This window comes from Martes martes (genome assembly GCF_963455335.1).
Source record: "Martes martes genome assembly, chromosome: 2".
NCBI lineage: Eukaryota > Metazoa > Chordata > Mammalia > Carnivora > Mustelidae > Martes > Martes martes.
This window is the reverse complement of record NC_137889.1, coordinates 77,722,536-77,747,414: the sequence shown is the minus strand read 5'-3', so window position 1 is coordinate 77,747,414 and position 24,879 is coordinate 77,722,536. Positions and strand designations below refer to the sequence as shown.

The 24,879-nt window shown below is 32.6% G+C and overlaps 1 protein-coding gene across 1 annotated transcript in view; it reads right to left on the bottom strand.

The window, feature by feature from the left end:
* Positions 1 to 24,879, bottom strand: part of FSTL5 (follistatin like 5) — a gene marked incomplete at both ends in the record, with an annotated part of 636,306 nt that overhangs the window by 233,960 nt on the left and 377,467 nt on the right. Inside the window, one exon of the mRNA XM_080796324.1 lies at positions 15,595 to 15,761. Coding sequence (XP_080652450.1) covers positions 15,595 to 15,761 — 167 coding nt within the window. The remainder of the gene's footprint in view (positions 1 to 15,594; positions 15,762 to 24,879) is intronic.

Here is a 24,879-nt window from a genome sequence, read left to right as displayed (position 1 = left end):
TGATGAGGAGAGCAATCTTAAGCAGAAGAAAATGGATATTTTTTTTTTTTTTCAAGCTAAGGTATAAGTTTTGGGTTGAATCAGTTTATGGCCAAATTATTGAGGAGTCTGTTTCCTAGTCAGAAATCAATGTGTGATCTTTCAGGTCTGACCACAGGCAGTAGCAAAGGTTCTGCCTGGCAGACCTTGCAAGGGAAAGCTGCCTTTCCCACACGAGACTTGGAGCACAGCCCAGGCACTGCCATCTCTATAGAAAGTTACAGTCAAGAACTTGGCCAGCCATGCTCTTATCTATATTACTAGTCCCTAGCACCTCCATTAGGTACCTGCATCAGGAACCTCTCTCAGAAGCACCTCTGACAGGCACCACTGCTGAGACCTCTTTATGGGGAAAAGGGTGGGGGCAGGGACTGGAAGATATTTTTTTCTACTCTGGACTCAGTATTTAGTACTTTGTCACTCCTAGCCCTTAACCATCCCTCCCCTCCTCTACCCAAGTCCATAAAACCGCAGGATCCTTTCATTCAGCTTCTCTTGGGAGGGAGGCAATTACTTCATTTTGGCTAGCAATCCACCATGTCTGCACTGACCCATTTGACCCTTGACTGGTGCCATTTCACGGAGACAAATGGAACTGTGAGAGACTTGTCATTTTATTTAATTTAGGCTCTTGCTTATATTTTTACACTAAGCGACTAAAGACTTGCATGTTACTATCATTTTGGCTTGTTCTGTCAACCAGTTTCTATGACACCTAGCAGCTGAGGAAGCTCCAGCTCAACTCAGCCCTTGAAGTTATCTACCTTCTCTGAGCCTTTCTTGTCGTAACACTGGGATATTGATACCTTTCTCATTGTAAGTATTAGAGACAATATAAGTAGATTTCTTAAGATAAAACTGAAACTCAATTATAGCAATCTCGAAACCATAACTGTATCTGGAGACTTGAAGGATCTCCAAGACAGCCAGTAACAGTGATTGAACGTATGAATCATTTTACACTTGGTTAAATTTTTATAAATATGAACAATAAATCTTGTGTCTTCAAACTACACGTTTTCTTTTTTTTAAGATTTTATTTATTTGACAGACACAGTGAGAGAGGGAACACAAGCAGGGGGAGTAGAGAGGGGAAAGCAGGCTTCCTGCCAAGCAGAGAGCCCGATGCAGGGCTCAATTCCAGGACCCCGGGATCATGACCTGAGCTGAAGGCAGACGCTTAATGACTGAGCCACCCAGGCACCCCTACACATGTTTTCTAGAGGACGTCCTGTAGAACATCTTCTAGAGGATAACTTCAAAGTCAACATGAGCATATAAAAAAATATATATATGTATAAATATAAACATTTATAAATATATAAACCATATTTTAATTCCAACAAGAAACCAACTCACAAGAGTCTTCCATTTTTACCAATAGTACTAGGTACTATATAGTATTAATAGTACTACACAATAGTTACTAGGACCCAAGCTTTTGAGTCCTATTTTGTTTCTGCTTGTTCCCTGATTTGTTGACAGAACATAGCTTTTTGTGCATTTGTGAAAGAGACAGACCTTCACTTGCAATCTGTACCTGTTATATTAATAGGAATCTGACACAAAATGTCATCTTGTCTTTCCCCAACATTTCTGTAACGCATTTGCTCAATAACAAATAAGCAAAACTTAAGCAAATGAATTCCTTACAGGCCAAATTAATATTATCAGAAAGACCCAGGCATTTTTCAGTATTGATTTAGAGTCAAGAAAATTTCATTCCCCACTGTTATCTTCTACTAAGAGTCACTATGACAATGGAGCTAGTTGATTCTAAGTTTCCTGAATATTATTTGTCCACATCTGCCTTCATGAAATGTCCTTCTAACTGAAGTTTCTGCATACCATTTAGAATTATTCTGTTCCTCTTAATTAAGGCCAAAGTGTGAACTTCCTCATCAATATTTTGGTCCACAATTCATAATCTTTTCTTCTATCAGTCATAGAATGACCCACATGTGACCCACAACAGTAATTTGATACTTGATGCTTTGTTGTTTCATTTATTTAACGACATAAGTATTATTCAAAGTACCTCATAGCCTTCTTAGGATTACACAATTACCACAGTGTTTTGACTAGACAACTTCAATAATTAAAAAAGTTTATATTAATTATTCATTTAAAAAGTATAGTTTCAAATTTGAACTTCTACTTGAATAAACTTGGTAATTAAAGCAAATTGTATAAGGGATTTCAGCATATTATTTAAGTGGGAACTTAGGCATTTCCTTTTAAGTTTCGATTTATTCTTGATTTATTGTATCCTAATTTCTCTCATTTAAAGCTACTTCCAATTTAGAAATATATTGAATTTTTCATTGGCTCATGTAAGATTTATTTTAGTGTGTGACAAGGTCAACTTCAACTGCAACAAAAACAACACATTTTAACTGATTGCCATTCCACTGCACAAAGGTAACTTATTTTTTTGTATGTTTTTTTAAGATTTCTTCTCTAAGTAAATTACATGACCAACTATATCTTTCTGTTAATGTAATTGTATTCTTTTGGGTATTCTTCACCAGATTATAAGTTGCATATTCCACTCTGTTTGTGTCAAGAAAAACACATTACATGTAATATTAAGAGTCTGAAATAAAAAGAACATTTTCTTGACAATTAATTTTGTGTTTTTCATTTAGAAGGTGAATATTACATTTTCTTATGAAATATTCATTGGTGTTATATATACTTCTAATTTATTCAAAAGTTGATTTTTCAGTTCTTTGTTTAATAAAATATTCAGATATAATAGGATAAAATTTTATTAGCAAATGAGCAAGGGAATTTTAGTGAGGACAAAAGGAATGAATGGAGTAAATGTTCCTGTGAAGGAAGAGAACTAAATCTTATTAAATTTTAACTACCCATCTTATGTTAATTTAAAGATATATGTTTCATTTAATAGAATTTTTCACAAATCTGTAAGGTAAGTTGCTGGAAGATCTTTTATTTTCCTTACAAATAAAAAAGTTGTGACTTAGAGAGATTTCATGCCTTGCCAACATTCAATTACCAAGGAACTGACAGAGCAATAATTTCAGAGTTTCATGAGTGCATCTCTCTTTTGGGCCAGGGATTATGTTAAAGTCTCTAATGTTTCAACACAGCAGAGGCAATTAATTCCTTGCACCCACCCCACAAAGAAGGGAAAAAAATGCTGTTTCCAATGCAGAATTTTATCACTAAATAGTATAAATAATAGCTCCTTCTTTTATTCAGCTAACTTGCAGGAAACGAATAACACATTTTATCAAAATATCGTGCTGAAGTCTATAGGAACTGTAGATGCTTGGAGCTTAAAACACTGTTGAACTATAACTTTAAAAGAGTTAAAACACAATTCCAATAAACATATAAAATTAACAGGAAACAAATATTTTTTTTAATCTCATTAATGAGGGAACCAGAAAATTGGTAAACATAGCTTAAAGTCCATTGGAACAGAAGATATTTATATCATTTAAGGCATGTTAATGTAAGTTTGTGAAGTTTAACACAAAGCGGTTAATAATTATTTTGGAGTTATCTTTTCCATAGAACAGAAATCATTTGCATTCACATGCATATTCATAGGGTCTGTGACCTAATAAGTAGTTAATGGACAAATTACAACCCTAGAGAATTGAGTAATCTTTAGGTGGAAGATGGTCTTGAAAGATATGTCATTATTACATATCTTTGTAACACACATTGTCCCAAGCAATTGACTCTAGACCATCAGGCAGAAGATGCCTCCCCCCACTTGTTTACCCTAACCCAAAATATGAAACAACATCATAACATCTTGCAATCAGGGTTAGCCCAGTTTGTTTCATTCTAAAAATTATATTGTCCTTGTTCACCTCATACACTGAAGATTGTCTTTATTTTTGATGCCAGTTTTTCTTGCCATAAATTAAAATAACTCTCATATCTATAAACTCAAGGATCATAGACCATATAATATGTCCCCTGCTATTAACTCATACATCTTTGTTAACTTTGTAAACATTCATTGGTAAGTTGTCAAAGGATCACATTCCAACTAAATAGTTAGACTTACTTATGCCATAGTGGAATAGAAATGAATAAAATAAGGGAGGAATTAATACTTGTCTTCAGGACAATAGCTAGTTAATTATTTTTAGACAAAATTTATAAAATCACCATGCATTTTCCCCCTTGAAAGAAGGTCTTATAAATCATGATAATGTCAGCATAAATATATTTGAACATTGGTTATATAAATTTAAGAATGTTTGCTAGAGTTATCTATCATAAATATAATTTATTTTTAGTAGGAGAAACAGTAATGTATAAGCAATTGCCAATTAACATGCTTCACTAATATAACTGATTTCACATACCTCTGTATCAAGTTCCTTGAATGAACAAAAAAGGTTTTTTTAAAGTGTTATTAGTAGTGTTTTTGTCTTATTTTAATAGTGTATACTGTTAGAAAGAAAATATGTGATAAATTCCCAACTTCTGTCAAAATCCTGCTAATTGAATAGAAATGAAATAACAAATCCTTGAAGGAACAACAAAATTGGATTTTACAACTTTTTTCTTTTTGGTTAATTACTTCTAATAACCTTCTTAAATTTCCCTCTCTAAAACATTGAGTACTCAGAATGATAACGTTGATGGCATATATGAATACTGTTACAAGACAGAGATATTGATGATACTATTTCTTCAGATTAAACTGTAACTTTTGCTTCTTGCACAAAAGGAGAAAGAAAAATAAAATAAGAATTAACAATTAATGTTAAAGTGATGAGTTGCCTTTCTATATTAAACAATCTCCACCTATTATGCCTTAAATTATATAAGAAGATTTTTATTTTGAACCTTATGATTGTTGGCGGCTGTGAAGCAATTCTACCATAGAATTCCCCATCAGTTTTTTAAAAATAAACTAGGTAGCAATACATAGCTCTTACAAGCTGGGCATTATTTAAAAGGTTAGGAAGAAGTTAACTATAATTAGAAGGCAATGAAAAGTCTACTGTGAAATGAATGGTATGTATTTTAGGAGGTCTGTAAGATCAACTGGCATTGGTTATATATCCTTCAAATGGCGCTTGCTAGTCTCCTTTGATATGAAACTGAAAAGCTGCTTAAAATTTTATAGATGTATTATTTGTTTAAATTCTGGTTCTAGGGGCGCCTGGGTGGCTCAGTGGGTTAAAGCCTCTGCCTTCAGCTCAGGTCATGATCCCAGGGTCCTGGGATGGAGCCCTGTGTCTTCGTTGGGCTCTCTGCTCAGCAGGGAGTCTGCTTCCCTTCCTCTCTCTCTGCCTGCCTCTCTGACTACTTGTGATCTCTGTCTGTCAAATAAATAAATAAAATCTTTTAAAAAAATAAATAAATAAATTCTGGTTCTATCTGTAAATATGGACCAAGGTGACTGAAGAGTACCAAAATTATCATTGAAATTTTGCAGTTAAAAATCAATTTAAACATCATCTTGGTTATGAGTATAAATATGTTTGTTTCTCTTGTGTTGAGAAGTTAATATATTATATATTTTTAAATGATGCATTTTAATACTTGGTAAATATTAAGTATCCATCCATCATCATCATTGCGTTATATGTTGTCAAGTACAAATGTAACCCTCTATAATCAAATGCAAAAACCTGATTTTATTTAATATATTTAAACCCTTTATTGATATATTAATAATTTGAAGCCCTTTATTAACCTATTATCTTTGCTAACTCTTATACATAACTCCATTAACTATACCATGCTGTCTCGAGCCTGCTGTACTCTTATTCGGAATACCTGTCTGTCACTCCTTCACCTAGTTCTTACCTCCACTGCAAGTCTAGTGTATTCTTAGAAGTCTTCTGTGATTCTGCAACTTAAATTTGACTTCCCTTTACTATTCTTTATATATTTGCATATAAATTAAACAAATATATATATATATATATATATATATATATATATAGATGGCCTCCAACTTACGATTTTTCAACTTCACCATGGTGTCAAAGCAATACACAGCTTGTAGATACTGTACTTCAAATTTTAATTTTGGTGTTTTCCTGGGCCAGCACTGTGCCATTTTCATATTCCCTGGTGATACGGAGCAGCAGTGGTGAGCCACAGCTCCAAGCCAAACATGCAACCATAAGGACAAACAACCCTCAATACACTTAAAATCATTCTGCACACATACAGTCATTTTGTTTTTCACTTTCAGTGCCGTATTCAGTAAATTACATGGGCTCTTCACCACTTCATTATCAAATAGGCTTTATGTAAGATGAGTTTGCCCAACTGTAGGCTCCTGTAAGCGTTTGGAGTGAATTTACAGTAGGCTGGGCAAAGCTATGGTATTCAGTAGGTTAGTTAAATGTATTTTCCACTTAAGATAATTTCAATTTACATTGGTTTTATTGGATGTAACCCCACCGTAAATTGAGGAAGATCTGCATTTATGAAACTTTCATACTGCATTATTAAATATAATGCAGTTGTGTTCTTTTTTGATTCCTTCTATCTGAGATTTTTAAACTGGAATGATGTCTCTTATAGGTATACCCTCAGCATTTAACTTAGTGTCTGGAAAAGTGTACTAGTTAAAGCAATATTTGTTTAATCCATGAAGATTAAACAATGACCAAATATGTGTTACCTCTCATCTTTTTCTTCCCCCCTTATTGCATATCATATGAGATTAAATTGAAACCGTAGTAAAAAATCAATATGCTTAATGAGAACTGTTATTAAAGAAATGGAATCCAGATATTGTTGAGCTGTGTTAGACTTAAAAAATGGCCAATAAATATCAGTTGATTGATAATCCTGCATGTGGCTATAGTAAGTAAATAAAATCTCTAACAAGATGTTGAATATAAAAAGTCTACAAATAAACTCAACAATGAATAATTGTGAATATTAGAAATATCACTATGTCATTTGTTATTTGCACATTTAAATTTTATTATCTCCTAGGTGTCAGTACAGGGCTATAACATCATAACCCAAAGCTGAATATGTAAATGTCCCTGAGCTCAGAGTTTCTAGAGAAGAAGAGCAAGGATGTTAATAGTTCTATTATGAAGCAACAAGTATGGTAATTGTGAGACAAAGAACTTTAAAAAAAAAAAAAGAATTTAGGCATAAGAAGCATTTATCTATTTGTAATGAATGCACTGGACTTAGATAAATTAAAAAAGACAAGGGGAGGTCTTCCAGTAGAGAGAAGAATGTGTTTGAGAATGGTAATAATAACACAACTTAATAGAAAACAAGTAGTGTTTGGAGGGGTTGTAGGAAAGAATGAATATGTATGAATAGTACCAAGAATTAATAAAGAAATAGGCTTTCCAGAATAAGCTAAATAATTTGAAACTTCTTTTTCTCATGAAAGCTGCAAGCAGCCATTAGAAGATTTTAAAGAGGAATGCACAATGGCCAAATATAAATTTTATGAGGCTCCGTCTGCCTGTAATAGGAAGGGCAGGTTTAAACTGGAGGGGCAGTCTCAGTAGGAAAGGATCAAGTTCGAAGATGAGACATGGTAAGGGCTTAAACTAAGGCAGCCATGGTGGAAATGAGATGACAGAAGAGATTTATGACAAATAAAAAAGTTAAATTCACAAGGTTTTGTAGATTAGATCTGAGGGACAAATTGAGAGAGACCTTGACCAGGACTCAGTTTTCTGGCTACATTGAAATGGAATAGGAAACACTGCAAATGTTGCAGGTTTGGGGATGAAGATAATTAGTCTGGATTTTGATTTGGGAAACAAAGGAGAAAGAAGAATTACATTTCCTTACTACTTACAGCCCACTGACAAGTCCTTGAAACAGGCAGGGTGACATTCCTCTAGGAACTTAGCTGCCTCCATTTTAAGACTTTGCTAAGAGCAAAAGACAATCCTAGCCCAACCCCCAGGATCCTATAAATCTAACATATAAAAATTCCTTTGGAAACTTCCTTTATGTTTGTTGTTGTTGTTGTTTTTACTTTCTTTACTCCAAAGATAGATACATGTTGACAATCATTCTCCAAGCATATGACCCTACTAATATACATCTGAAGGGTCTCATGACCATGGTTTTACTAGACAGTAATAAATGATGTTTCCTCAACAATAACTAGCCCCATCAAGGTCCTGGAAACCAAGTTTCCAAAATAATATTCAAGCAGCAAGCTATTAGGCAATGCTTATGATCACATGCAAATTCACCAATTTAACAGCTATATAGGTTATAGGTGGAAAATGAATGCATGCTGGATGTTTGATATTTGTGGAAGAAATCCAACATCTTTAGCCTTGCCAATGCTTCTTGCTTTCTTTGGCTTAGAAGATTTTGAATCATAAATATTCTCAAATTCCCCTCGGATTTTAAGAGTCAACAATGGCCTCAGGCTTATATTAAAAATAAATTAGGGATAAAAATTACATGGTGAATGATGTATTATATTACAAACATTAAATGTCTACATTTTTAGTTAAGGGGAAAAAAGAAATGGATTGTTTATAGTCTAGAGAAGAAAAAAGTCAATAACTTCCTTTTTAATAACTGGTGTTGATGTTATACTCCAATATGTTCCATATTAAAATAGAACACGATAGGTTTCTAAAAAGCTGAAATGAAATCTTGCTAACTAAATTGTTTTTATTTGTGACATATAATTTGGGTTCTGTTATCAATGAATAGCCTTAAGGGTAAAAATGCTTCTTTTTTATATATGAGAACTTTAAAATTCATAGATTTAAGGGAAAAGTTATATCCTCACACTGCTGTATGAAAACTGAGTAACAGAGTCAGATATCTCTACTACTAAAATCATTTATTTCAGTCTTTGGGAATGAAGTATGACTTGGGGATTTGATTTTTAAATTTGAAGTTCAGTACTTATTCTAAAACATTTTTTTAAGCAGAATAAGGCTTAGTAGTTTATATTAAGCATTTAATGACTTTAAAAATCCAGACATATTAAAATAAAACTAATAATAAAAATTTTATTAACATTTGGGGCGCCTGGGTGGCTCAGTGGGTTAAAGCCGCTGCCTTCGGCTCAGGTCATGATCCCAGCGTCCTGGGATCGAGCCCCGCATCGGGCTCTCTGCTCGGTGGGGAGCCTGCTTCCTCCCTTCTCTCTCTGCCTGCCTCTCTGCCTACTTGTGATCTGTCTGTGAAATAAATAAATAAAATCTTTAAAAATAAATAAATAAAAAAAATTTTATTGACATTTTAATTTTGATAAAATGTATTGATTATGCTGTGATATGCTATCTCTCAGTGCTAGTTTTGCCAGCTACATACATAACTAGGAAATCAAGCATTGAAAAAAACAAACAAAAACAAACAAACAAACAAAAACTAATGTGTAAACTGTCACACCTACAATTGGATTCTGATTTGAATTAAGGTGATTATTTCAACTGATTTATTGCCTGTGAGTGACTTACCGTGTTTCAAGAGAACACTTTGCTTTAAATGGATGTTAGCTGTACATGGTGAGAATTGCTTCAAATAAGCAACAGGGATAACTATCTTTAAAATAATCAGAAAAACTGATGAACCACTGAACTCTACCTCTGAAACTAATAATACACTATATGTTAATTGATTGAATTTAAATAATTTTTTTTAAAAAGAATGAGCAAAAAAAAAATCAGACCGAATAATATAAATAAATAAATAAATAAATAAATAAATAAAACTTAGTAGAATATTTAAGGAGAGGCCTATTAATACAAAATACACAATCAAAGAAATTAGTTGAGGACTGATGAAACTACCAAAGGAGCAGAGGTGGTGTGCAGAACTGCTCAGATTTGAATTTAGATGGATAATCATATTTAATCAATGCTGAAAAACAAAACAACAACAACAACAAAAACAGACTATAAAGAAAAAAGTAGAACGTCTTCTATCCTCTTAGATGGCCATGGATAGAGAAATAGAAATTGATGTCCTGTTCCGCCTTTGTAACTGAAGGCTGAGCAGTACATCTAGCTAAACAGTGGTATTTACCAGTCTCCCTAGTACAGTTATTACAGTTATTGCTCATCAGTGACCCACAAACAGTTGCAGGACTTCCAGGAATAAATTCCTTTATCTTCTATCTGTTTTGTACTGCTGTGGACACGGACTGTAGAATGACAGAATATAGATTGGTGGCTGGATCTCCAACAGCCCACTTGATCCTGAGATGACCTTAAAGATAAAAGCTATCCTCTTGGAATACCAGAAAAGAAGATAGAAGATTGAGATCCAGATGGTTCATGGAGCAATCATGTGAGCTATGGAAAGTACGTTTTATGAAAGAATAAACTCCTTTGAATTTAATCTACTATTTTCCCTAGCCTCTTCTCAGTGTGAGGTATAATCACTAACAGGTTAGACGGCTGTAAAGGAAACAAAAATCACAGAACAAAGGTTAAGATGGGAAAAAATAAGGAATCTACAAAGCCAATGTATTAAATTCACATGAACTTTTAACGGTTCCAATTTTTAATCTCAGTGATGTAATCCACAGGATCATTTGTAAGAAAATGGTTTCATGCAGTATTTAAGCCAATTTGACTTTCATTTAAGCAGAATGCCAGACATAGTAAATAAAATGCAGCACCTAATTAAAGTTGAATTTCAGACAGACAAGAATGATTCTTGTATGAAGTATATTTCATCCAATATTCTGTACATACTTATAATGAAAAAATATTTATCGTATATCTGAAATCTAAATGTATATGTGAGTGCTGCATTTTATCTAGCAAGTCTACCTTTAAAGTTGTGAAAGACATGATAATATAAATTACATCACGCTATTTCAAAATAATATTTTCATAGGGCTTTACATTTGTTAGTAAGCATGACCAATGATGCCATATTGAATCAAGCTACTGATAGTAATAAGACAAATAACTTATATTTTATGTTCAACCTGGTATGCACCACTGAATTTTATGACAATCCCTTCTTATATAGATGAAGAGACTGTAACTTAAATTGGTTCAATCAATTCATGGCAAAACTAGGAATGGCAATAATAAATGGCAAAACTAGGAATCTAGTTTTGGAATCTAAAAACCAGCTAAAGAGAAGGTCAACAGGAGAGTCATGTTCTAAACCTCATAGCTCCTCATCTGCATCCCCTGGTCATAGCTCATCAAACCAGGATTAGGACTCAAGCTCAATCATTTGTGGTTTATATGCCATGTCCCATCCAAATCAAAGTACATCAATTATCTATTGCAGGAACTTAGGCAGAAAGAGGACTGAGGACACATATATGAGGGAAAATATATGAAAATACAGTAGCTGAGTGAATTTAATGGCATATCTTTAGAGCAAAATTAATACAAGATTGCTAATAGGGAGTTAAGTCAGCATGGTTCCTAAAACTGCATTGAAAAGAAAAAAAAAAAAATCCCGTTTCAGTGACTATAATCGGAATAAATTTGGTGTAGGCATTTCCTGTTAGTTCCCAAACTCTCTTACTACCATATGCGTCCTAACATTGAATTTCTGTTGTTTCAAGCAGGTTGAGTGTTTCTGTGCTGTTGAAACCTATATTAGGAAGAAGAGGAAAAAGAGGAAGAGTTGGGAAGGAGGACAAGAAAGAAGAGAAAGCAAAGAACCTAGTTTAACTGAAGATTTACACTATGACTCATAATGTTACCAGTTTTAAAATGCTTTATCTCATTAGCTCTCATGCAAAAGTGAGTTCATTCTACTGTTATCTTCAGTTTACAGGTAAGGAAGCTGGGCATAAGCAGGTTAAGTACCTTGAGGACACAACACTCCCAAGAGACCAAATATTAATTGGAATCCAGACAGTCTGAATCCCCAGCCCATTTTGTAAACCACTATGTCACTGCCTCTCATAGTTCAGGAATGTTCTTTATTCATTTGGCACAAAACAGAAGACAGGTCAAATGAAAGGCCCCTAACATCAAATGAATATCAGTCAGTCCCACACATAATAGCAGAGAATATAAAACCTATTAGTAATGTATAGGGGCCAGAATTATTTGGGATACATTTTGCAAAGGGTAGTAGAAAATGATAAACCATCTCACTTCTGTGCAGTGGCGAAGCTCAAGAACTAGAGTCAATCATGCCATGTAAACATTCCAAATGTAACACTTATTCATTCAACAACCTTTGGAAAAAACTCTTTTAGCATAAATCCCCACATATGCAAATGAGGGTAAGCTTCCCTGCTGCAAAAAAAAAAAAAAAAAAAGTTTCCTTGCTTCATGGAGTTGTCTTTAGGGCTGGTAAGATAATGAAGTAGTGACAATGAGAATTAATATGAATCCATCTTACTAAATAAATAAAATTATATTTGTAATTCATGGAAGAAAGTTTAAAAATGTACTCACAGGATTCTTTTACACTTAAGAATGGAAATAAATAGATATAAAAAAGAGGGGTAATCATGCTTTTAAAAAATAAATCTATATTATTTTAATCTTTTACAATCAGAAAGTATTTATATATTTCCTAGGTAAATATATGTGAAGTCCTACCCAATACATATTAAAGAATCAAGAAGAATATTAAAAATTGTCATCCATTTCCTTTGACACGAAAACACTTATAATTTTAACTTTACAAAATTTAATGGGAATTAAACCCACTCTTGTGAGAACAAATATATACTAATTGGGCATAAAACTGACTTATATCTGGAAATTTTGAATGTCCTTTTTGCTTATAAACAAAAAAAATATATTTTATAATAGTAAGGTCATCCAAAATGTATATGTAATGTATATGTATGTGTAATGATGAAACATACATTTTAAGAAGATATGATTATAGATGTTTCTTAACGTATTAAACTCATAAAATTATTTAGACAACATTCTTAGGGTCAAACACTAGAACCCATTCTATCTAGTTTTAAGCAGGAAGGTCATTTAATGAAGATATGAGGGAGATCATAGGATATCCAGAACTGAGTGTCATCCTTAGGAAATGAGAAGCCAGGAAAAAAGCACAAGCCACATGCTGAAACCCATGAAGATCCAACCGAAGCTGAACACTGACCAACTCCAGAACATTTATCACTGATGTCCTTGTAAGTAGGATTTGCTGCCATAGCACTCATGAAGAGGTATGGATGGGTGGAGTGAATTCTGTAAAGCATCTGTGATTCCCTGTTCTTTCTTACAAAATGAATTGTTGAGCAGTGTCTTTGTTAATGCCTTATTCACATATCTGCTCCCTAATTGCAAAGAAGTCTAATTAAGTAAGACTTTGGTTTCTAGCTTGGAAAAGCAAAGAACCAAAGCACTGCCAAAATATTTGAAGGGTTGTTCAAAAGATGTTAAGTAATCAGATAACACATCAAAAGTCCACTAGAGACAGTACTGACTCTTTCTTTCTCTTTCTCTCTCTCTTTTTTTAAAGATTTTATTTATTTATTTGACAGACAGAGATCACAAGTAGGCAGAGAGGCAGGCAGAGAGAGAAGGGGAAGCTGGCTCCCTGCTGAGCAGAGAGCCCGATGCGGGGCTCGATCCCAGGGCCCTGGGATCATGACCTGAGCCGAAGGCAGAGGCTTTAACCCACTAAGCCACCCAGGCGCCCCTTTCTTTCTCTTTCTATATATATATGTGCGTGCGCACGCACACACACACACACACACACATATAATAAACTATATAATAGTTTATAAAAATATATAGTATAATATATGGTAGACTATATAATAGTTTATTATATTTAATACAGTTCTATGTATAAAAAGTATATAGTTTGTTAACTGTAATAAACTATACATTCTATACACAGATGGATAGCTATAAATAAATAATTTACATAGTGAAGTCCTTATTTTCTTTTAAAAGCAGGAGCAAGTATAAAACAAAATATAATGTAATATTTTGTAACTTTTATTTCACCCTTTAGTTATATTGGTAAATGTATTTAAATGAAAACACCAGTAGTATATAGGGAAATTACATAAATATCCCTTTCAAAGATATCCTTGCAGTTTCATTTGGAATGCTGGAAGTTGTATGTATACTATAGGCTAGGAATGCTTGTCCGATTTATTTAAATGTGCCTTGTAATGAAATTGAAACTTTCTAAATCTTAAAAATGTTTTTAAAATTCTCAAAATTTATCTGCTATATTAAATGTAACCAAAATAACTTTATCCAATAAAGGTCAATTTATTGATGCCAGAATTTATCTAGTGCTTACATATATTTTAGACACCAAACTTATTTACAATCCTTTTCTTAGAAATTTCAATTTTCTAGAACAGTCAGAAGTTAGGAAGTAAACAAAATAACTTACAAGATACAGGCACAAAAAATGTGCCCATGTTTACAATTTTTCCACAGATTATTCATAACATACCCTTCCTTACTGAAACAATTCAAATGAGCTTATTTTGAGGTATTCAAACCAGAGCACCATAGAATACATGGGCCTTTGGATATAACAATGGAAAACTTGATAGTAGGAATGAAGGTAGAAAATAAAAGATAAAATGTAGACATAACAACATATAAGCATATCAATGTCTCTCAAAGATTGTTGAATACTGCTGAGATTATAGCTATTCTAATGCACAATGTTCTTAGTATCATAGGAATTAAGTATTAACCTCCATATATTTTCTGAAGAAATTTCACAGATGTAAACAAATTTAGAAAAAAAATTATTAAATAAAAAATTACAGTTGGAAATCTTCTGTTTTGAATCATTTGAGGGGATTAAACAAGAATATTTAGTAAGATATAATACATAGGAGTGACTCTTGGACCTGTGGTTTGGAAGTTCTGTATGAAGCAACAAAGAATGAGCAAATAGGTGATGGTTTTCTTGAGCAATAATAAAAAAAAATAACTAAAATTTACATGCATAGAGATCATAAAATCCCCAAATCACTAAGACAAATGATTGCCCTATGTCATTTCCATGGACATCCCATAACACACAATTTTTACTTCTTTTCATCATCTAGGATGATGTATACTTTTTAACCCTCACTTGGAACACATAGCATGGAAGGAACAGATGAATACCCTGTTTCTGTTTTATTTTCAAAGCTGTACCCTTTCAAATTGAGTTTAAGATTCTGAGTCTCTAGGTGTGAACCTCAGTGGAGAAATTTATACAATTTTATTCTAGAAAATAAGCCATTTATTGCTTGATTAATGTTTATTATTTCTAATACACTATGAAGTATCTGAAGCAAAAACTGCCCTTACCCAATCTAACATCTCACAAGCTTTAGGCTAGTGCTTAACCATAATAGCAAATACAAAAAGATTAATTGTTGATAACTGTAGAAATTCTGACAATCGGACAGAATTGGTTTAAGTTGATATGATCTCACTAATACAGTGCTCCATAACCTGCTTACCACATCTACTCACATGATTTGGGTAATTTCAAATGATCTGTGGTGCAGCTCCCAGTCAGTAGTGTGGAAATGAAAATGTTCCAATAACCCTCTTCTACTCTACGTCCAATATTCATTAAGCTCTTCAGACCTCACAAAGTCTGGAGCCTAGCACGTGAAATACGCAAATTATAAAGCAACATCCATTTAGTACTCACATTGATGTCTTCCAAATCTAAATTATTTAGAATAATATTGTTCCTTTTCCAGATGATGGGGGGTCTCAGTGCTCCCTGAATGGCACAGCTCAAAACAGCACTCTGTCCCACAGTCGTCGCTGTAATGCTTAGTTTCTGATCCTCAGGCAGACTCAACTGGATGACCTCTGTAAAGATAAAGTGTCAGTAATGTTGATGAGCATGTAGTTTTATAAGGTTAATTAGTTCAAAGTTTCTGAATACTAGTAATTAAGGCTTTTAGTTTGAATAAAATGGAAAAAAGCTTGTGATGAAATGAAAAAAAAGAATAAATTGTTTCCAATAAAAGGTCAGAATGACATTTCAATTTAATTGATTGACAGGCATCCTCATGAGGCAAAGAACTATTAAACAGAAAATGAATATCAGAAGTAGAGTTATAATAAGCCTGGCAGATTGCACCCAAAAGAGAGATAAATTATTTAACTGCCAAATCGACATGTAGTGTGACATCGGCATTGAAATAAAAATGATGTTGTTTATTCACTGATACATTTATACTGTAGGTGAGGTGAGATCATTGCTGGCTGGCTTCAGAGAACACTAGCATAGCTGGATGGGTAAAATGCATCATTATGCTGGGAAACATAAATTTACTCTAAAGGGATAAGATTTATTTAGGAAGTTGACGAAGGAAAAACTGAAGTTCACCAACCAAACAGCAATTAAGTGAAATTCTGTCAGCTGCCTTTATCAGTCAGTGTTGGTATAGTACAGTTGCTTCCTAATCTTTAAATTTTAAAGTTAAGTATAATATTTTTAACTATTCAACATATTTCTCCTAATAATTATGCCAAACTAGAAAATATAATATGAAATCTGGATCTGGCTTTCCTTTTCTGTTTTCAGACAATCTTTACCAATTATGGGAATTAACAAGTCTGTCATTGTGCATTTTCATGAGAGATGGCTGGATAATCCTACAAGTTTTCACCCATGTCTCATCAGCTGACATTCACAGACACTAACTTTTCTACCCTGAGTTTTGCATTTTGACTTTGCTCAGTCTTAGCCAGGTTAAAATATCACATATTAGTATTCTGAAATGAATTTACCATGGTGGTGGTGGGGGGTGGGGAGACAATGATTGTCTTCTGTTTGTTGTGATTGATGATATGTTTCATGGGGGCATTGAGTACAGGAAAGTGGTGGCTTTTAATTTGCAAAAGATATGTATCAGTTGCAATCTTAGCTGTGCCCCGGCCCCGCAAACCCCTCTCCTTTCCTTTCACATTTCTACCTTCTTTCTCTCTCTTTCTGAATCCTATGTCCTCTTGAGAAGAAAGATAAATGCCAACAAATACATTTTATAGAATATAACTATTCAATAAACAGTTACTTTATTTTTTGGTACCATCACAAATTGTCATGTCAGAAATAGCATACATTTTTGTATTGAAAGAAGAGGATTGAACATACAATCCCCCCCAGCCGCATGGTAAGCATTAACATTAAATGATCTCTGTTGTCATGAGCCCTGTCTTCCACACCATTAGCTGATGAATATAAATGAAATAAACTGACTTTTACTTGTTGTATAAGATCTAGTGCCTAAATCTAAAAGACTTAATGACTTAAGGAGCAGTGTTTCGCGTTGTTAAAGAAGTGGGTGGGCTTGCCTTTGAAACTGAAAAACCCTATGAGAGAGACTCAGCCCAAGTTTATTCTTTTTGTCATGACATCACTTATAGAAATGATACAAATGGGTAACAAGGACCTTGCTCAGTCATTTGTATTGGCACCCTAATGTTCCCTAATGATATTTATCAATATTCATATTTTATTTCAATGTTTCTTGAGCAAAAAGAACATAAACAATATGCTTAATCTTCTTTTCTTTAGTACTCATACTCTTTCTTTCTTTTTCTTTCTTTCTATAAAACCACTAAAATACATTTGGCCAATTATGCACAGAAAATATTTGAAATTTGCAGAGTCAGTGTTTCTTTGGGTCTTTTTTTGTTTTTTTTTTCTAAGATTGTATTTATTTATTTGAGAGAGAGAATGAGGGAGGTAGGGGCAGAGGAAGAGGGAGAGAGAGAACCTCAAACAGACTCGGTGATAAGGATGGACCCCAATATGGGGCTCAATCACATAATCCTGAGATCGTGACCTGAGCTAAAGTCAAGAGGTGGATGCTTAACCAACTGAGCCACCAAGGTGTCCCTAGGTCTTTTTTATCTTAATATTACAAATCTATAGAAAAAGGGAGAATTACAAAAGTAATAACATCATGTAGACTATTATAAGGATTATTAATAATTTTCTATTAGCATTTCTGAATTCTAACTTCTGGCTTATCATAAAATCATGTAAGAAATAGTGGGACATCTGATTCTAAAATCAGCATGTTAGCATTGGCTATTATGACATTTAGAAATACAATTACTACTAAGTCACTTTGGAATCTCTTCACTAACCTCCTGTATCTGGTATTAGATCTCAGGCCATTGAAATTAGTTGTGCTTTTAGTAGTTATACACTAACAATGCTAATTAGATAATATGAACATTTTAGAGTAAATGCTGAGATCTGGCATAACAATGTGGGACATCTTTCTAAAATGTAATTTTTTGAGAGGATACACAATGAGAAATAAGAATTACTATTCACCCAGGACATATTAACTTGCACAGTAAAAAAGTTTTTCTTTAATATGGAGATTACATTTTGAAATTATTTAAAAAACTATCTCAGTAATACATATTATTAAATAATGATGTGTATTTTGAAAACTCTAGAATTTTTTTCCTGCATATTTCATGCTACATATATATTTCTCCTCTTCCCTGATATATCATATAGGACTACATACACAAAGCCAATTATCTTCACTTGCTACTTCTCAAAATTAAGTGTTTTTTCCTTAAGTAAAGGCAGCAGCAAGATGTCTTTTACGTCCAAAATTGTCATGCTTATCTTTACTAGTCTTCCTGATAGTTATTAACAAGGAAAGATTTAATCACACACATTCACTAATATTAAACACTTTTATTTTTATATTTTAACTTTCATCAAACATGCTTTAATGGTGGAGAAGGTACACATAAAGCATATCAGATTTATATTTTATAGCAAAACGGTGATTATGTCTAGAAACGCATTAACAACCTAAAACAAAATCTACAAATTAATTCATAAGATAACTTAAGATTTATTTTAAGTGATATTAGTATAGGTTTGTTGTCTCTGAGTGTTTGTGTATATTTAGTGTTCATAGTAATCACTTTAGAAATGAGTTTCCAGGAAAAATATTGAAAATTTAATTTCTTATTAATTAGTACTAATCTATATTTTCATGGATATACATTAATGATAGCATATTTCATTCTACCACTCTCTATCTACATCTTATGCTAGTTATGTACAGACAATTGCTTTGCAGAAAATAAGATCTACCGTTTTAGTACCCTCTTCCATCCTTTCAGGACCAATGATAAGGCACATATGAAAAGTCTTCTTTAAGTAAAATCCTGTATTACATGATATCAAGAGTTAGTTGATGTCTTGAACAAAGATAAAAGCATAAAAATACATAGGCTAGGTATAACAGATGGGATTAAGTTTTTTGAAACACTTCAGTACTTTTTTTGACCTATGAGCTTTGTGTCTTATTGGAGGACCTTTCAGTATCCAAGGAAAGAAATCAGAGCTCTGGCTGTGGTGTTTCCTCTAATCTCATGTTATGAAGGCTACTAATGCCATCTCTAGATCAGCTTTTTCTTTTGATTTCTTGGGAGAGAGAAGAGGCAAATAAAAGAGTGGAACACTTTTCTGCCCTATTTTTCATTTTCACAACTTGCCTTAGAGGAATATTAAGAGCTTGCTTTCAAAGTAATGAAAATTGTTTAGTCTCTTCTAGCAGAATCCAAAGCTAGGGAGACAAATACAGTTGAGTCCAAATTCAACCACAGCAGGTAAGTGTCTATGAAGCATTTATTCTAACAGCAATTAGGTGATAGAAATAGTAATAGGAACATGGGTGAAAGTAGTATGTGTTCTAAAAAAGTACAAAAAGGAATAAAATAATATGAATATTTGTGAAACACCAATTAAAAACAAGATGATTGTAGTAATTTGATTAAAATAAATTCATTTAAAATCATCAGAAAAATTTGATTTATCATAAACATGATTCTGTTCTTTTGAAATTCCTAAGTACCTATTTATGTTGAATATTTGAATACTAGTTTTAATCTTATTGCCCTAATTACACATAACTATTATAATAGGAATGAAATATAGAAGAAATTTTATCAATAACATTTTCAAATTACATATATTTTCCCTTCTCTACTCCATTAAAAGTAACTACTAATTAAAAACAGATAAAATAAAATACTTAAGTCAGAAATGTATCACACACACACAAAAGATGGAAATCCCAAGTGGAATTATTGATTATTCTCATAATAAAACCACACTTATTCAATGACACACCCCTTAACTAATTTGAAAATTCTGATGGTATCTTTTGTCAAGAAATATGTGATTTCAAAATATTAATTTTTACCTAATTTAGACATGTCAAGATATATACTAATTTACTGTGATCAAATGTCTAGAATTGCTTCTCTGTATACTATTATATGCTTATATCAGAATGTGTGTTGCAAAAATAAAACAAAAGAAATTTAAAAAGAGATCTAGAAACATTCCTTTGATAGCAATGGATTGGGTAATTTGAATTAACTCTTCCACTGAAGAAGTAACACAGCAACAAACAAACAACAAACAAACCTGGAATAAATACAAATAATATTCTTAGAACAATATATGAAACACTTATTCTTTTCATTCTTATCTCATGAAAGAGATAATAAGACAGTGAGAACTGCCCTGTCTATATCTTGACGAGAACTATAACTTAGAGACATAAGATTTCACCTTAGTGAAATCACTTAGTGCTTTGGGAATTTTTTCAACTAGAGAAGATGACTGTGGTTTAAATGCCCTTTGGTGGCTTTTTGCTCCTTCAGGCATATGGGATGGGTACAGTAATGGACTACCACCTTCTCTCTGCTAGGACTTTAGGATGTCTCACTGTGCAAGTGAATATGGACTGCAGCTCACTTTTATCTAAGTGTCTTGTAAAATATAAAATCTTCTCCTCTATAGTAAGATAGTATCATCCTAGTCATCTAATCATTATTACAAACAATTCTTAATAAAATGTCCAAGAAACAGTCAAAGATAACATGGCATACATAGAAGACAGTGAGATGAGAATAAGCAGAAAGAGGATATAATAGTAATAAACCCACCAGGATTATAAAATTAATTGTTTATGAAAATAAATTCAGTTCAGAAAACTTGACAAAGACTTTAAATAAACAATCTATAAACATTATAAATTCATGAAAGAGCCAAATAGAAATTACATAAGTAGAAAATGTAATAATTGAAATAAGAATTAAATTGATATGCTTAAGAACAGATTAGACACAGTAGAAAAGTTAATGACTAAACTAAGGAAGAGATTAAAAGAAATATTACCCAATGAAACATAGAAGGATGAAGAATGAAGAATACAGGTGAGGGTAACAAAAATAGTTTCATATGAAACCCGCAGAAGGAGAAAACAAAGAAAATGAAACAGAACTAATATTTGAAGAAATAGGACCTGAGGATTTTCCATAAATGTTGAAAGATGCCAATCAATAAATTGAAGATCATCAAATGTCTAGCAAAGCAAATGAAAAACTACAATGATTTACACCTAGACACTTAGTGGTAAAATTGAAAAAAAAATCAAAGAGAAAGAAAATCATTAAAATTATGCAAATAAGAAAATACAGATTGACTTTATAGCAAGTAGAGCCAGAAAAATAACCAGTGTCACCAGCAAAAATAGGAACAAGAAGCTAGTGGGATGCTATCTTCTAAGTGATGAAACAAAATAAAATCAATCTTAGAATTTTATATACATAAATAAAAATTACAATAAATATATTTTTAAAAACAATTAGAAAGTTCATCTCTAGTAAACTTGTCTCAAGGTAAACTCTGTAGGATATTCTTCTGGCAGAAGGAAAATGCTCTTAGATGGGAGCTCAAAGATGTATGAAGGAAAGGAGAGCAAAGAAGGTGTTTAAATGTAAGTGTTAAAGTTTGACATTAAACTTTGTTACTTCAAAGTGCCTGATAATATAGAAGACTATCTTCATATTCCTGGGCAGAGAAAGATTTTTCAAAGCACACACACACACAAAAATGAACACTAAAACCAAACCAAACAAACAAGAAACAAGCAAAAAACAGGTAACAATAACAACAACAGCAATGAACTCACCTCAAGGGAAATGATTTATATGTTTAACCACATCATAATTTAGATCACTTATTCCTCAAAATGTACTTTTAAGAGACCAAAAATGCGAGGCACCAAGCAGGAAAATAAATTCATAAAACTAACAAAGATCTCAGATAGAAATTTTGTGTTGCAAAAATAAAACAAAAGAAATTTTGTTTTATTTTTATTATTTTATAACAAAAGACAATTCCAAAGAACCACCAACCAAATACTTGGATAAATATTCCATGAATTAGTTAATCCATATGGCTTAAGAAAATCTGAAAAAGTATTTAACAATGTGTGTAATCAGAGAGATGCAAATTTAAGCCGAAACTTTGAGAATGGCATAAATTATAAAATCTAGTGATAAGTATTGAAAGAATATGAAGCAACAGAAATTCTTTCATTCCTTGAAAAAGAGTGTGAATTCATATATATACTTTCTTTCTTCATTAGTAAATAAAGCCTCATCTACACAAACTTATCCTGCCAATTAATGTTTCCAAGTTAGCTATGTGTCTTGCAGAAGCCTAGAGTATAAGAGGGTTTAGGTGTTATTAAAAAATATATACACCAGAGGTAGCAATGCATATATTATGAAGATGCCTTTAATATATTGGACAGAAGGGAGGGGGAAAAAAAAGAGAGGTCTAAATTGGGAGAAAAGAATCTGGTGAGGAATAGAATAGAACAGAATAAAAAATTCCCAAGTTTATCCTGAAGAAAAAGACCCGCTAGACAGGAAAATTCTAAGAATACAAGTGAAAATGGAATTATTTCTGCCATGACTTCTGAGAGAAACCAGAAGGACCTAAAATCAAAACCATAAATATTCAGCAGTTAGTTAAAACAAAAGCATCATTTCTTCTTATGTCATTGGAGGGATTTAAAGTTATGGGAAGATATAAAAAAAAAAAAAAAGACTTCGGTAGGAGATTTTTCTGTGCGACAATGAAGTAAAAGTTCTTGTACAAAATTGGAATTTCATTTTTTAATCTCTTTATAGCTCTGTAATAAGGACAATACTGCATTATAGACAAGACTGTATTTTGATAATACTTCAAGACATTTTAAATGTTAACAATGGTAAGTCATATTTTCTTTTCTTTTAATTCATGATTTTGATATTCCTTCTGTGATCTTACAAATGCAGTGCAATTACCATTCAACATTTCTGTTCAATTTTATTTAATTTCTCTTTCAAATAAATTATATACAGTTGAATTTAAACTGGAATATGTGAAGAATAGCCTATTCATTCAGTGATATGAATAACACCAGTAATTTGGAAAATAATTCTCTCTAATGAAAAATAGTTTCCTTTTGAAATTTGACCTAACAAAAATTGTATCCAGAGAGAACTAGGTGGTCACTCAAACTCATCAAATTAATTTTAACATTATAATTCGGAAACCTTGAGACAATATCATCAACAAGACTCACATTTGTGACATCATCGGGATGCTTGCCTCAGTTTGATCTCTAATGCACACTCTTTCGAAGACTTCTTTTGACAAGTTATTGAAACTCTGTGAGTCTCAATTTTCCCATCTTTACAATAAGGATGATAGCTAACTCTTATAAATACTATGAAGATAAGATATGATATTTTAAAATACTACTGTGCATGGTCTTTAGTAAATTCTGGATATGCCACACCACTCTCTACTAGTGGAGAGCTATTGAAATACTTGTAGGTTAAGATAGGCACCATTTTACCATGCTTAGGAATTATGTTCACTTTGAAAAAGGCACTGCTTATATAAATCCTATTGGTTTAATTTTCATAGATATTACTTAAGCATGAGAAGAAAAACCCACGCTCATGACCCACAAGGCAACTCAGGCTCTATTTTGGTTCTACCCTTACATACAAGCAAAGTATCCTTTATGTTGTACTTAATATGCAGGCTAAGAAAAAGGCTATTGAACATAATGATAATTACTCTCCTACCTTCAAAAATCATGAAAAATATAATGAAATGTTGAAGTAATCAAGTATCTTTTTCCTGTACAATTTGTGATATAAATACCATGTGTGATTTGAGAAAATTTGATATTATTCTCTAAATGCCTAAATTACTGAATACATGAAATACTGAATACATTTACTATCTCTAATAATCTTTGAAAAGTTTCAGTGTGATCACTTACAAATGGAATTCAATGTAGTAAATTGGGAGGAGAAATTGCACAGACATACGAAGGAAAAAATCTAACATGAAGAGTTTGCTGTGAATCCTCATTTGTCAGTCAGGGCAAAGCAATCAGCTAATCACTGTCTATTTCCTATATGTTAACAGTGTGTTCAGTGGTGTGTTAAAAAGCTATTACGGATATAAGGAAAGAATGTTAACCTGTGTTTATTCCTTCAAGTTATCTCAAAGAAACCCCAGGATGTTAATGTTAGAGTCAATCAAATGGCACATTATTTGCTCTGTCTTTAATAAATTGAAATTTTTTCACTCTTTTCTAGATTACAGTCAGTCAGACAGAGCTAAATGAACTATTCCCTCCATGCAGTGTAAGCTAGATCTCTGAGCATTTCAGACTGAAAAAGATTTTAGTATTGTTTGCCTAATTAAAACAATTCAGGTAAAGGAGATTGCTGTTTGCCATAACACACTGCTATTAACTGATAAAACTGAAACTGGGATCCAGAGCATTAGCCTACACTATGAAGTTTTACAGAATTGGAGTCTCCCTATTATGTTCAGCAAATAGATGTGAAAGATGGGGAATTGAACATTGGCTGTTCATTTTGGCAGCTCTTCATAGCTTCAGAAGACTGGGTCTCAGCTATGCAAATTCAGAAACAAATTTAACAATTCATCCAGAATTAATTAAGCTATTGGGGATTGACTGAGCTAATCAAAATCACAGGATACCTTTGTTTATACTGAATACCAATTTATTCATTTACAATTGGGAAAGCATCAAGTTTAGTAAGT